This window comes from Odocoileus virginianus, unplaced genomic scaffold (assembly GCF_023699985.2).
Source record: "Odocoileus virginianus isolate 20LAN1187 ecotype Illinois unplaced genomic scaffold, Ovbor_1.2 Unplaced_Contig_30, whole genome shotgun sequence".
NCBI classification, from domain to species: domain Eukaryota; kingdom Metazoa; phylum Chordata; class Mammalia; order Artiodactyla; family Cervidae; genus Odocoileus; species Odocoileus virginianus.
Genome location: NW_027224347.1, coordinates 119,966 through 134,631, shown reverse-complemented (window position 1 = coordinate 134,631; position 14,666 = coordinate 119,966). Strand labels below are relative to the sequence as shown.

Sequence of the window (14,666 nt, the reverse complement as noted above, 5' to 3'; positions counted from 1 at the left end):
TAAAATTTTCCCTCTACTTCTAGCTTGCTGAGCACTTTTATCACGAGAGGATGTTAGACTTTGTTAAATGTTTTTCTGCACAAGCTAAGAGGGCCGTGTGTTTTTGTTTTTTGTGTGGTTCTTCTTTGTTTGCTTGCTTCTTTTGTTCCATTAATGTGGTATTTCATACTGATTTTTGTTGTTGTTGAGCCACACTTGCATTCCTGAAATATATCCCACTTGGTCATGGTGTATCTTCTATCATGCTACTGGATTCAGTTAGCTAGTATTTTGCTGAGAAATTTTGCATCTAAATTCATTAAGGATATTGATCTGAAATTTTATTCTTGTTATGTCTTTATTAAGCTTTGATAGTCTAAGTCCAGCCACACAGAATGAGTATGCAGTCCTGAACCTGTGTTACTTAACACATTCCATGATACAGTGGACCTTGTGAGCCTGCTTATATAACCCCAAGAAACATTTTCCTTCATATCCTTGTGGGGTGTTAGAACTGTCTGCTGTTTGTCTTAACTCCTGTCCTTTACTCTAGGTGGACATAAGGCGGGGTTTGTCTTTAAATCTTTTTGACAAGCCCCCCTTCCTCCCACAAAGCTACTCTAGTCTAAGTGGTTGGGAACAAAAGTGATGCTCTGTGCTGGTTTTTTAGTGAACCAACATATAGGTCAAAACGCACACTTACAGTGTTTTTAGAAGCATTCATATTATCTCCTGGCACTTGCAAGGTGCACCAGAAATCCGGGCCTCCATTCCCACAGCTACTGCTGAACTGTGAAACGGAACATGGTAGGTGAATGACCAAAAATGCCATAAAACTTTCTTCCAAAATTCAGCTGCTTTTCCCCTCTCTTCATTAAGCAGGTCCCTGGTGGTTGTCATATTTGGATTAGATCCTGACATTCTAAAAATGTTTATTCTGTCAGTTTTTGAAAGTTCATAGTAGAGTAGCTTGATTCTTTGAGTTCCTTACTCCATTATTTTCCATGACATAATTCTTAGTCTTTGTCTTTAACTGATGTTTATCAAAGATTATTCAGTTACATAGCAAATCATTAATGAAGAAATACCAAATGTATAGCCTTTATATCCATTTTAATGATAACCAAATCCTTCAGTATAACTATCTATCCCAAATCAGCTTAAGGAAGCTATTACTGGGTTTTATAAATCTTTTCAATGTTGCAATACTTTGTGCTACATATGACAAAAATCACACTTTTTTGCTTAAAAGTTTGCTTAAAACTCAACATTCAGAAAACTAAGATCATGGTATCCGGTCCCATCACTTCATGGCAAATAGATGGGGAAACAGTGGAAACAGTGACAGACTTTATTTTTTGGGCTCCAAAATCACTGCAGATGGTGACTGCAGCCATGAAATTAAAAGATGCTTGTTCCTTGGAAGAAAAGCTATGACCAACCTAGACAGTATATTAAAAAGCAGAGACATTAGTTTGCCGACAAAGGACCATCTAGTCAAAGCTATGGTTTTTCTAGTAATCATGTATGGATGTGAGAGTTGGACTATAAAGAAAGCTGAGTGCAGAAGAATTGATGCTTTTGAACTGTGGTGTTGGAGAAGATTCTTGAGAGTCCCTTGGACTGCAAAGAGATCCAACCAGTCCATCCTAAAGGAAATCAGTCCTGAATATTCACTGGAAGGACTGATGCTGAAGCTGAAACTCTAATACTTTGGCCACCTGATGCAAAGAACTGACTCATTGGAAAAGACCCTGATGCTGGGAAAGATTGAAGGCAGGAGGAGAAGGGGATGACAGAGGATGAGATGGTTGGATGGCATCACCGACTCGATGGACATGAGTTTGAGCAAGCTCCAGGAGCTGGTGATGGACAGGGAAGCCTGGCGTGCTGCAGTCCAGGGGGCCAGACACAACTAAGTGACTGAACTGAACTGATGACGAAAATTATCCATGAGTTTCGAGGCAAATGTGTATTTAAATCTGGAAACGCAGCCTAATTCTAAAAGTGATTCATGTTTTTTTGTATTTTTCAATTTTTGATCAAGGAATGCAATAACATAATAAATATGAGTTAACAATACAGACAGTAAGCAAAAAAGTATACTGACCATTTCATTATAAAAACTTATATACTCTAGAAATCAATTTGGAAAGAGAATATCATGCTGTTCTAACCACAGTCACTTGAATAAATACAGAGTGAGGTGATACTTAAACAGGACAAATTTGCAAATTTGAAGGATTTAATTCATTGCAAACATCAAGTGGCAGTAACTTGAATTCAACTACTAATATAATTTAACACCATTTTGTAAATATTCCAAATAGCCATTAAAATGCACACTCATACCAAATTCTATCTCCTCACAGTGCAGCTTTGTCTATGTATCTTTCTGAGCCTGATCGAAAGCGAACAACCACACAGTGTTTGATAGGGAAAGTTTAATTTAAATAATTATTCACTTTAACTGGGGATTGAACTAATGAGGGACAGGCTAGTAAGGAAGGAGGAGAATTCTAAAGGATGTAGAAACAGCAGATATAAGACTGCCACTACTCCTAGGAAGGACTGAGATAGAGTACCCAATAGGGGAGCCTCCCCTTTCTGATCTGAAATTCAGACGTCATTAGAGAAGGCACAGACTTGGATCACTGAAAGACAGAAATGTTCCTGTGATGCTGATCCAGTGGAACCTGCCATATATCCATCTTCTAGAGGGTGCCAGGAAAAACTGCTCATGGGTTTCTGAGGAAGCTGCCGGCTGCTAGGTGTTGCTTAGAACCCGGGCCCTGTTACAGTTGGCAAGAATTGCAGGAGCCTGTTGGGAGACTAGAGATGGCAACCAAACTATGTCTTTGAAATGAGTTCATAGGATGTTGATAGTCACTCAGTCATTTCCAACTCCTTGCAATCTTATGGACTGTAGCCTGCCAGGCTCCTCTGTGCATGGAATTCTCCAGGCAAGAATACTAGAGTGGGTTATTGTTCCCTTTTCCAGGGGATCTTCCCTTCCCAGGGATCAAACCGGGGTCTCCTGCATTGCAGGAAAATTCTTTACTGTCTGAGCCACCAGAGAAACTCAAAGGATTAAAGTTAAGAACTAAATCTCCATCTGCCAGGATATCTGAATTTGTGTGTGTGTGAGTCGCTCAGTCATGTCTGACTCTGAATCTGGAAACAAAACTCTCTTTTCCCACAGTGCCTCACTAGTGCCCTCAACTGACAAAGTTTATCATTGTACCAGATGGTAAAAAGGAAAAAGAAAAGAAAAGGAAGGGTGTGGGGGGAAGCCATGGCACATGTTCACAAACAAGGAAAAGGGAATTTAGAGCTGAATTAAGACAATTCTTAACTGCAGCACAGGCTGCATGGCAAGTCATAAAGTGGTGGGCATGTGCAACTAGAAACAGAGTATACAAGCAGGGTCACATCCTCAGTGAGTGTGGTGCTCAAAGTGGTCCTTACCTGCATAGACAGCCCCCTAACATTCTCTTCAATATCTGTTTTAAAAAATCCCAGAAGATGGAATAGACAAACAGAAGTTCATTTTGTCCTGATACTATTGCCAGCAATAGGGAGAGGAAGTACAGACCAAGAGTGAATACTCAACACCCTTGAAATCTAAGGTGAGAGAATTTGAAAATTTGGGGTTGGGGGCATTGCAAGGGAACTGCATTTATAAATTGGGTATCGATCACAAAAAGTAAATCTTCTGCTCTCTCCATGACTAGAGGCTGTTTTGCAATTTAAAGCACAGACACACCAAGGTTAGGCTCCTACCTCCCCATAGAGACTGGGTGTGAGATGCACTGCCTTCCTTGAGGAATACATTTCAAAGGGGATGGCTACCAGGTCCTTGAGAAAGACATTTCTATGCTGTCAAACTCTCAGAGACTTTTAAATGACTTATATCTCAAAAAAGAAAGATAATTTAACAGTTAAAAGTTTTCTAAAGTAAACGTTCTACAATAAGAAAGAATAGTATGGTAAATACAGATTCACTGTAGTTTTGACACTCTATAATCCACAATATCCAATATATTTTTGCAGATCGCATGAGAATAGCTTTCAGGGAAAGGAAGGAGGAGGACAGTTACTACAGATACTAAACAAGAAAAGCCCAAGGTCCTTGTTTACCACATAACTAAAATTTCTTTAGAGAAAGTCTACTCCCTGTGTAATTTACCAATCAGGAATGTGTTTTTCCCCTTTTGTCTTTTCTCCTTCCTTCCTCCCTACTTTCCGTTTTTTTTTTTTTTTTTTCCCTCTCTCTCTCTTTCCTTTTTTCCTTTCTTTCAATGCAGCTGTGGGTCCATCTACAGAATTCTCTATAAGATTAGATTTATAAAGTTAACCTAAGGAAAATCCCTCCTTACATCTTGTGACCTTTGGTCATAATCTTATAAATAATAACAACAGATCATGTATTTGATGAAAAGCATTTGTATCATTTAAAAGATCACTGATATCCTCTCTATAACCTGATCAGTCTGTTGCTTTGCCCAAATAATTCATCTAAGTCCTCAACAGATTTTAATATCAAGTATCACAAGCAAGTTCCCAAGGAGTATTAAAAAAGAATTCAATACATCAAATCATAGAACAATATCATTTTATCACTTTTAGAATAAGTAACACATGTCCTGATACTTAAAATCAAGGTTTTATCAAGTCTTATATCACAGTCATATTTCAGTCATAAAATAGTAAAATGTGATGCATATCTTGCACCTGGAACTTTTAAATTGCCACATTAGGGTCTCTCATTGTGGAAGTTTTGTGAATCTGTATTCCCAATAGTTCTTATTAGATGACAACAAAGAATTCTGATTACATTCTAATATTGGGTATAGTTATGCAACAGTTGTAGCCAAAGATGCTGTGGTTTAGGTACATGGATATTAACATATCGTGTGTGCTGTTGCATTGACATTACCCTTGCAGCCCCTAGAACATCACCTAGATTGAACCCCACTACCATTACTGTAGCTGCTTTTGGAGTTTAGCTACTCTCCGGAAACTCTGAGCACTCAGATGCGCACACAGAAATTCTCAGGTGATTCTCCATTAGCCACAATTCTCAGTGGATGAGCGGATAGCTATTAATACATTTCCAAGTTCAAATCCTGTCAGAAAAGAGCTGTTCCACTAATTTAGGCACTAGCCAGCTATCCGTTTTTTTCTTGGTGAGTTTCTTCTCCATGAATTGGAACCTATGCATGGTTCATTGTTTTCAATTTTAGTAAATTTTAAAAGGAAGTGGAAAAGAGAGAATCAGGTGATCTTAATACTGTATCTCTCAGTAACACACTTTCTTTTGGCATGCCACCTTTCTCCCACTCTGATCCAAGTTTTTTGTTTGTTTTCTTTTTTTTTTAAATTATTCATTAATTTATTCTAGTCTTATTATTTTACAAAACTTTGATTTCATCACACATAGTGAATCATAATTGTTTGTTTTCTAATCATTGATAGGAGAGATGAAAGAGATTCATGTCATTTAGAGACATAAGAGATGAAACAGTAATCCAGTATCAGTCTCTTAACTACATGCGAAGAAAACTCAGAACTGACACGTCCCAGTTACTTAGTGTCAGGACAACATCAAAATAAGGTGTCACACTCCTCAACCAATGTTTACCTACAATCACTCTAACACTGCTTGTTTTATTAAAATAAGAAAATACAGTTTATGGTTTGGAAAGTTGTCTTGTGTGTGGGTGTGCATGCATGTATATTTGCAATCTAAGCAGGAAAGCTTATATGATGTGAAGAGATGGTGAAAGATAGAGGCATCCTGTTGCCTTTAAAAGCTTTGATGTCTGGTCTTGTCATTGTAACTAGGATATCTTATCCCCTGATATACAGTCTTTCCTTTATCTGGGTGCATTAAAGTCTCATATTTTTGACTCTTGTTTCTTAGACTTTATACTACTTTCATTGAAGGTATTTTCCTATTCCTTTTTCTTTCTCTCTCATTTAGAGATCAGGAATGAACATTGTCTGCTTTGATTATCAAAGAGAGAAAATTGCATAGAATGCATGCCTTTGCTGTCCTAGAAGCATTTTTAATCTAAACTTTTTTAGAAAACTGGTTTTCCTAATCATGTGTTTTCCATCTACTTGGAATAATTTAAAGGGGGATATGATTATTTCTCCAATGAAGTGGAAACACCAATTTAAATAAATGAAATTTATTGACTCCACCAAGTTCTATACACCATTGGGAAGTAATTTTTCTATTGTAACCATGATCATTTTACCTGCTTACATAAATGTCCAATCTATGGACTGACTTGAGGAAGGTTATTCAGCTCCAGAAAATGTATTATCTCACAGAATTTTAGTCAATTCTTTCTTTATAATGTTCCCTTGTTTGTGTATTTTAATTTTACACTTCCTCAAGAAGCAGTAATGTGTCTCTGTCACACAGAAGTTCTCTACAGGTTCTGATAGCATGAGCTACCAGAGACTGAGTGTTTATTTTCTCCCCCTTTGGTGCTGAATTTTTTACATATAAATTCATTTAGCCTTCCCACTAATTCAATGAATTAAGTGATATTATTATTTCCATTTGGGCTTCCCAAGGCACTAATGGTAAAGAACCCACCTACCAATGCAGGAGACCTAAGAGATACATGTTCAATCCCTAGATCAGGAAGATCCCCTGGAGGAAGGCATGGCAACCCACTCTAGTATTCTTGCCTTGAGAATCCCATGGACAGAGGAGCCTGGCGGCTACAGTCCATAGGTTACAAAGAGTTGGACACGACTGAAGTGTTTAGCACTCACACACATTATTTCTGTTTATAGTTGAGGAACAGAAGGAACTAGATAAGATTCCTCTTGAGGTTAATGCTAGAATCAGCACTTTAGATACTATGTCATATTTCTAAATTTCTATACCATGTTTTATGTAATATATTTTATATTTTTATGAGATAATCAACCAGGTGTGGCCACAAGAGAAAAGAGACAGGCTCAGGAAAACTAATAGGTCCTAATAGAGACAAGAGGCATAGCAGGTCTTGCAGAGCCAAATGGAGAGTAATCAGGATAAGTGGGAGGCAAAAAACAGGAGGAGGAAGTGGGGGGCAGGGAAGAACTTGGGTGCTTAGAACAAGGCCTTAATTGGGATTTCCATAGGAAAGTCATGACAGGAAAAGGTGAACAGGTTAGGATTCGCTGCTTTGAAAAAGTGTTGTGGGTTTTGAATATAGAGATGATCTCTGTTGCCCCTGGATGTTCAAGGCAGAAAAATACTGCCTCCTGGAGTTTGTGGGCCGGATAAAGGAAATGTGGATTAGTTAGTTTGCAGACCAAAGATTTACTGCTGGCTAGGCATTTTGCTATCACCCAGACAGACAGAGAGAGCCTCTTCCCAACCAGAAAGGTTTTTTTTAAGATGCCAAAACATAATATGCATAAACATAAAACATAAAAGTATATGTATATAATATATAGAAAACTACATTACATTTTTATATTTATATTTAAAGTATAAATAAATATATTTGTATATTTAGTGTATATTACAGCAGTAATCCCTCTAGTTTCCTATCAAATAAAAATATACAAAATCCCATTCAGAGTGGTATTCTCTATTCAATGTATTTACCTATGACAAAAATCATACACAGAATAAAACTTGTGGATGATTTTAAGTTGTATAATAATTAATGAAAAAGAAAAAAGAGTATATAAAGTCACCTTAAGTTTTTTGAGTAGATTCCTAGAGAAAGAGAAGAGGGAAATTATAAAAGTACCAAAAGTTTGGGTTGGGTGTGAAGCAAGGTAATTTGATCAAAAATATCAGAAATGATTTTCATTGCCAACAAAAAATACTAAAATGACAGAAAACATCTAGGTTAGGCTAAACTCCATTATAAACAGCGGAGTAGCCCACAGGCAACTTTGTCCTTTTGCATCTGAAACAGATATTATCATGATCAAAATATTTAAGCTACAGGGGTTACCCAATAGGTCAATTTTTATATGTTACCATCATATCCTAATTTATGGTGCCTTTTATTCAATTGACTTTCCATTTATCATCTCAACTTTGTTTTCTTTAAGATCTGTAAGGATTTACATCACCTTCTACCCCATTCTGCTTACACACCATTTTGAAGCTAAGCGCCAGAATTTTTTCAGTAACTCAAGTTTTCCTCCACTACTGATAAAAGGACATCACTTCCATATAAATTCCAAAACCTGAATAAGAACCTGCACATGGGCCAATCATTTTTTTCTGGAGAGAACAAACCTCCTCACTGTTTTACCTGAGAGTCAATTCTAAGGTTTGTGAGTAGATATTTTACTTCTTAAACCAGAGTAAATGTGAAAACTGGGAAAAGCTGCCACTTTCTGGAGATTCTAAGTTTCCAACAAAGTAGATGGGGCTATGAGTTTGAGGAGTTAGTCTATGACTTCAATTGTTATGGAGGAATTTCACCTAATCTGAAATGTGTCTGGAGTTTAGAAGTGGATATAGACAAAAATTTAATGTTGCCATCTGTGGCACCATCTGAGACCACTTCAAAAACTAGTAAGGTCAATGCCATTAGAATCATAATTTTGATTTCTACAATTTCTAGGTGAGAAACACTGGACTCATCTTCCTTCTCCGTAAATATCCATACTGGCATGTGGAAAAGCTCTTCAAGAATTCTATCATCATGCTGATTTAAACTGATTTCCAAAAATTTAATGTCATGTGGCCATATTTCCATCCATTTTTTTCATGAACTACAAGGAATAACAAAGAGGATTTCCTCTTCCTTCCCATCCATAAATTTGCCTGTGAAGAGGTATCAGGATCAGTGGTGAGGAAAGGATTCATGAGCCTTATGGGATCTACTAACATGTCATATCTGAACCCAAAGACAGTGATCCTGATTGGGATCCCTGGACTAGAGCATGTGCAGTTTTGGATTGGATTTCCCTTCTTTAGTGTGTGCCTGGTGGCTCTGCTGGGGAATGTCATTTTAATAATCATTATTGCAACAGAACGCAGTCTTCACCAACCCATGTACATCTTCTTGGCAGTGTTGGCAGCCACTGACCTAGGACTCTGTGTAGCCATTGCTCCCAAGATGTTGGCTATCTTCTGGTTTGGCTCCTATTCCATGGCTTTTGATGCTTGCCTCACCCAACTCTTCTTCATCCACGCTTTGCAGGGCATGGAATCTGGCATACTGTTAGCCATGGCCTTTGACCGCTATATTGCCATCTGTGATCCTTTGAGGCATGCATCCATCCTCACACCTCTCTTTCTAGCCCAGATGGTACTGATGGTGGCAATTCGGACAACAGTGCTTGTTGGGATTTTACCCATTCTACTAAAACGACTGCAAATTTTCCAATCAGTGGTTATTGCCCATTCCTACTGTGAGCACATGGCTGTGGTCAAGTTGGCTGCAGAAGATGTCCACATTAACAAATCATATGGGCTTTTTGTGGCCTTTGTGATTCTGGGTTTTGACCTGATTTTTGTCTTCATTTCCTACATTTTTATTTTTCGAGTTGTTTCTCACCTTCCTCAGAAGGAGGCACGACTCAAAGCTTTCAATACCTGTACTTCCCATATTGTCATCTTCCTAGAGTTTTATATTCTTGCTTTTTTTTCCTTCTTCAGCCACCGTTTTGGACATGTATCACCCTATACTCATATATTCTTATCTACCATCTATCTGCTTGTTCCCCCTGCCCTTAACCCCATTGTCTATGGTGTGAAGACCATGGAGATCCGCAACCGAGTTGCTCAGATTTGTATTCTGAAGCATGACTCCCAGTAGTAATCCAAAAATAATATTATACAGGAAAAAATATATTTTTAGGTTTAAGATGAAAACTTCTTGTACAATATCTATTTTGATGAGATTTTTACATCATAATGATCTCCATTAAAGAATGTATATTCCCAAAACAGAAACAATCAGAATATGAGATAAAATTAGGTGAAAAAAATATATGTATCTCATAACTTCTCATCATCCTTTCATCTCTCCCTTACTTTCTTCATCTTTTTGCCTTCCTTCCATCATTCTTTTCTCTTCTTTTCCCCTTTCTTTTCTTGTTTACAAGGAAACAAGACACAAGATTCCTTGTATCTTCCTGTAATATCAACAGGCAGTTTATCTTTTGGATGTGCAAGATTGATAAAGATATATCCATTATTTAAAAAGATTAAATCTAATTTAATTTTACTTAAGCAATGTTAAGAACAAAAGATTTTAGTTCACACATGAGAAGTAACTACTTTAGATTTTTTTAGGGAATCAGAGAAGATCTCATATAGAAAGTCATGGCAAATGTGAGATTTGAATTTAAAATGATGAAATTGCGTTAAACAGAACTTAGTTTTTAAAACACTATTACTTAGTAGTTATGGAGGAGTATGTGCAGATATGTGTGAATCTAACTTCCTTGAGCATTTGATTCATGAAAAGCAGAATCAAATATGCCTTCACCAGTTCTTCAGGCCAGAATATTGAAGTGGGTAGCCATTCCCTTCTCCAGGGGATCTTCCCAACCCAGGGATCAAACCCAGGTCTCCCGCAATGCAGGTGGATTCTTTACCAGCTGAGGTACTAGGGAAGACCCTCATCAGTGATCAAAATTATACAAATCATTCTGCATTATTTAGTTATGTATTAACACCCAAGTAATAGGATATTTGACCCCATTTAACAGCCCAAACACAGACCTTTTTATTGGGTATATGAACAATTCAGCTTTTCAAAGCTCCTATTGACTAGCATTGCTTGTGATGGCTTTAGAAGGAGTTCATTTTCTGTCTGTATTGTTGCAACTCACTATGAGCTTATTTTTTTCCAAAAGGTCATTAGGAGACCCTGACAAATTTTGAGATGCTGTCCATTAATCTGAGCTAGTTCTCTGATGATGCACATGGAACCGTTTCTTTTTACCCCACTCTTTTTATCCATACAACTCAAAAAATATTACAAAAAAACCCCTAATACTCTGATGTTTAGCCATCTCTCCCTTAGTCTCATTTTCACATCATATCTTACTGTCCAGTGTCTACAGCGTGAGAGCATATATGCCACCACATGAACATCAATAAGTCTTAGCTCAGGTTTGTCATTGACCACAGCTATTTGTCTCCTTCCCCTTGATGATCAAGGTAAGTTCAGTTCAGTTCAGTCACTCAGTCATGTCCGACTCTTTGCGACCCCATGGACTGCAGCACACCAGGCCTCCCTGTCCGTCACCAACTCCTGGAGTTTACTCAAACTCATGTCCATTGAGTCAGTGATGCCATCTGGCCATCTCATCCTCTGTCATCCCCTTCTCCTCCCACCTTCAATCTTTCCCACCATCAGGGTCTTTTCAGATGAGTCAGTTCTTCACATCAGGTGGCTAAAGTGTTGGAGTTTTAGCTTCAGCATCAGTCCTTCCAATAAATATTCAGGACTGATTTCCTTCACGATGGACTAGTTGGATCTCTTTGCAGACCAAGGACTCTTAAGAGCCTTCTCCAACACCACAGTTCAAAAGCATCAATACTTCGGCGCTCAGCTTTCTTTATAGCCCAACTCTCATATCCATACATAACTACTGGAAAAACCATAGATTTGACTAGGTGGACCTTTGTTGGCAAAGCAATGTCTCTATTTTTTAATATGCTGTCTAGGTTGGTCATAACTTTTCTTCCAAGGAACAAGCGTCTTTTAATTTCATGGCTGCAGTCACCATCTGCAGTGATTTTGGAGCCCAAAAAAATAAAGTCAGCCACTGTTTCCACTGTTTCCCCATCTATTTGCCATGAAGTGATGGGGCCAGATGCCATGATCTTAGTTTTCTGAATGCTGAGTTTTAAGCCAACTTTTTTGCTCTCCTCTTTCACTTTCATCAAGAGGTTCTTTAGTTCTTTTTCACTTTCTGCCATAAGGGTGGTGTCATCTGCATATCTGAGGTTATTGATATTGATCAAAATAATGATCTATACTATTTCTTAGAAAAGGAATAAAAGATCAAAGTTTTACCTCATGATGGTCTCAAACAATAAACAGGTAAGTATGACATTGCTGCTGCTAAGTCAGTCATGTCCAACTCTGTGCGACCCCATAGACAGCAGCCCACCAGGCTCCCCCGTCCCTGGGATTCTCCAGGCAAGAATACTGGAGTGGGTTGCCATTTCCTTCTCCAATGCATGAAAGTGAAAAATGAAAGTGAAGTTGCTCAGTCGTGTCCAACTCTTAGCGACCCCATGGACTGCAGCCTACCAGGCTCCTCTGTCCATGGGATTTTCCAGGCAAGAGTACTGGAATGGGGTGCCATTGCCTTCTCCCAAGTATGACATTAGAATGGCCCTATCAAGAGTTCTCCCAAAAGCAAACCAAAGCAAGAATTTTGGTGTATGTGGTATAACTGGGGATTGATACTTGAAAATTCTTGTGAGAGAGGAAGCAAGTAAAACAGTGAAGAGAAGCTAATAAGGTAATCATGACTGAGCAGATTACTGCTGTAGATTACGAGAGCTTTCTCCTGCTAGCGGTACTGGAAAAATGTAAGAAACACACCTACAAATTGTTCCAATGGGGGATCAGAAACATGGGATATTTATTTAACAATCTCCCACTCTCCATATAAGAAAAACACAGAAACTTTAAGTATTACCACTAGCTGGGTTGAGTCAAAAGCATCAGAAATGATTGCCAGCAATTAATTTATTTTCATTAATTCTAAAGACACTGTCTGTCATAATATATATAGTGGGAAGATACCACATTCTACAAAATGTTATTATTGGCAGATGCTGACAATGGTTATAATTATTTTTTGTAGATGAGAATATGAACTGATAAATGAATGGTTTGGGGGGTATTTAATTAGAGAAAAGTGCTTATTTCTTCTATATAACTTACCATTCCATACCTGTTCCCAATCCACTTTTTTTTCTGGTATACTACCTGGAATGGATTGAGAGTTTTTTCACAGTGGAGTATGGGCCAGATGAGAACCTAGCCTCTTAAATTATGAGGGGAGAAAACTGTGCAGAATAAGGTGTGTTGTCTTAGAAAGGAACAGATGTGTTGGTGTGTCCTGGCTCTCTCATCAATTCCTATAAATTTCTGTATACATAAGTGACGGTGTATTGACTACCTTGGAATCTCTATAGAAAAAAAAAATTCAAAAAACTGAGAGTAGACTACATGTATGAGATTAATGTGGGAAGCACTAAAAATAATCATCGGAGACAACGCTACAAATGTTTGGGACCATAACATTTTGATGTGGGTTAATAGTGGTTTTGCATATCTACTGATGATGTAACTGGTGTGTAGATCAGATATATGTGCATAAAGAAGTTCCTGTGAATGTATGCATATCTCAAGTGAGGTGTATAGATGAATACAAATATGCATATGTTATCATATTCCAGAAAAAAAAGGAGTTTATAGACAAATAAGATGATCGCAAGGCTGTTTATGAAGGAAATAGCAAGTCTATTTGTACATATTTATGTGAGTAAATATCATCTGTGTGATATTTGTTCTAAACAGATTTGAGGGTGTCTATACTATAAACATTAGATGTATGAATATGGGTATGATTTGCATGTATAGGTCCCTTGGTTTATGAGTTGGTGTTTAATAATATTTTTTTAAAAACTGTGACAAGGGTTTAGAACTGGTTTGCATGAGGTGAAAATTTCAATTTCTGGGCATGCCATTGCCCTTAAAGAAATGTCAATGTAAGAGGGATAGGGTGGGGAGGGAGGTGAGTTCAGGATGGGAGGGACATATGTATATCTGTGGCTGATTCATGTTGACATATGGCAAAAACCATCACAATATTGTAAAGCAACTATCCTTCAATTAAATAAATTAATTAAAAATAAAGTTAAAGAATGCAGACTAAAACTGAACTATAGAACAGATCAAAGATGACTGAATGCCAAAGAAACTGGCAGTACAGACTGGCATGTATTGTTTGAAGATAAGCATTAAGGAAAACAAACTGAAGAAAGTCTCTTGAGGTGGGAAGAATTTTGACTAAGAGCAAGGAAAATGCTTCCTAAGTAGCCGGAGAATGAGCTAAAACAGCAGTAATGTGTTATTTCTTTACAAATAAAGCAGTCAGGTTTGGCTAGACTGATGCCTATTCAGTGATTTAGTGAAAGTATAACACTTGGCATGGCAGTTTGAAGTCAAGTAATGTATAACTTGAATGCCATGCTGTGGAATTAAGCCATTATCTTAAGGAACAGGCTGTTAAAGATTTTAACTGGACAAAATGAGACATCTGTTTGAAAAAGATGACTCCACGTGGGTGAAGAGTTAATGAAAATTTTGAATATGAGAGAAATTGAATATAAGCAGGTCAGTTAGAATTTTGTAGCACAGAGATTAAAAGTAATGAAAATATAAGATAGAAAAAAGACAAAGGAGATGTGCAAAGAAATATTGGTCACTGGTTGGATAAAAGGTAGGAAATAAGTAATTCAAAGGTTTTGCATTTAACTCAGGTCAAAAGAACGAAAATGAAAACTACAGAGGAACAATCTAGCTGGCAAGGAGATAAGGAAATATTTTGGAAAGATTTACATTTAAGGTGCACATGAAGAAAAGAGTGGTTCACAGCATTGTTGCAATGTTTTCTGGAACACAGCTATAACTCAGGGTTTAAGACACAGATCTGAGTGTTCTGGTTTG

At 37.5% G+C, this 14,666-nt stretch overlaps 1 protein-coding gene across 1 annotated transcript; it reads left to right on the top strand.

Moving 5' to 3' along the window:
• The first annotated feature begins 8,822 nt into the window (after window positions 1-8,822).
• Window positions 8,823-9,779, top strand: LOC110142028 (olfactory receptor 52A1-like). Its single transcript, XM_020901043.2, has one exon. It carries the CDS (start codon window positions 8,823-8,825, stop codon window positions 9,777-9,779), a length of 957 nt encoding a protein of 318 aa, XP_020756702.2.
• Window positions 9,780-14,666: the final 4,887 nt, after the last annotated feature.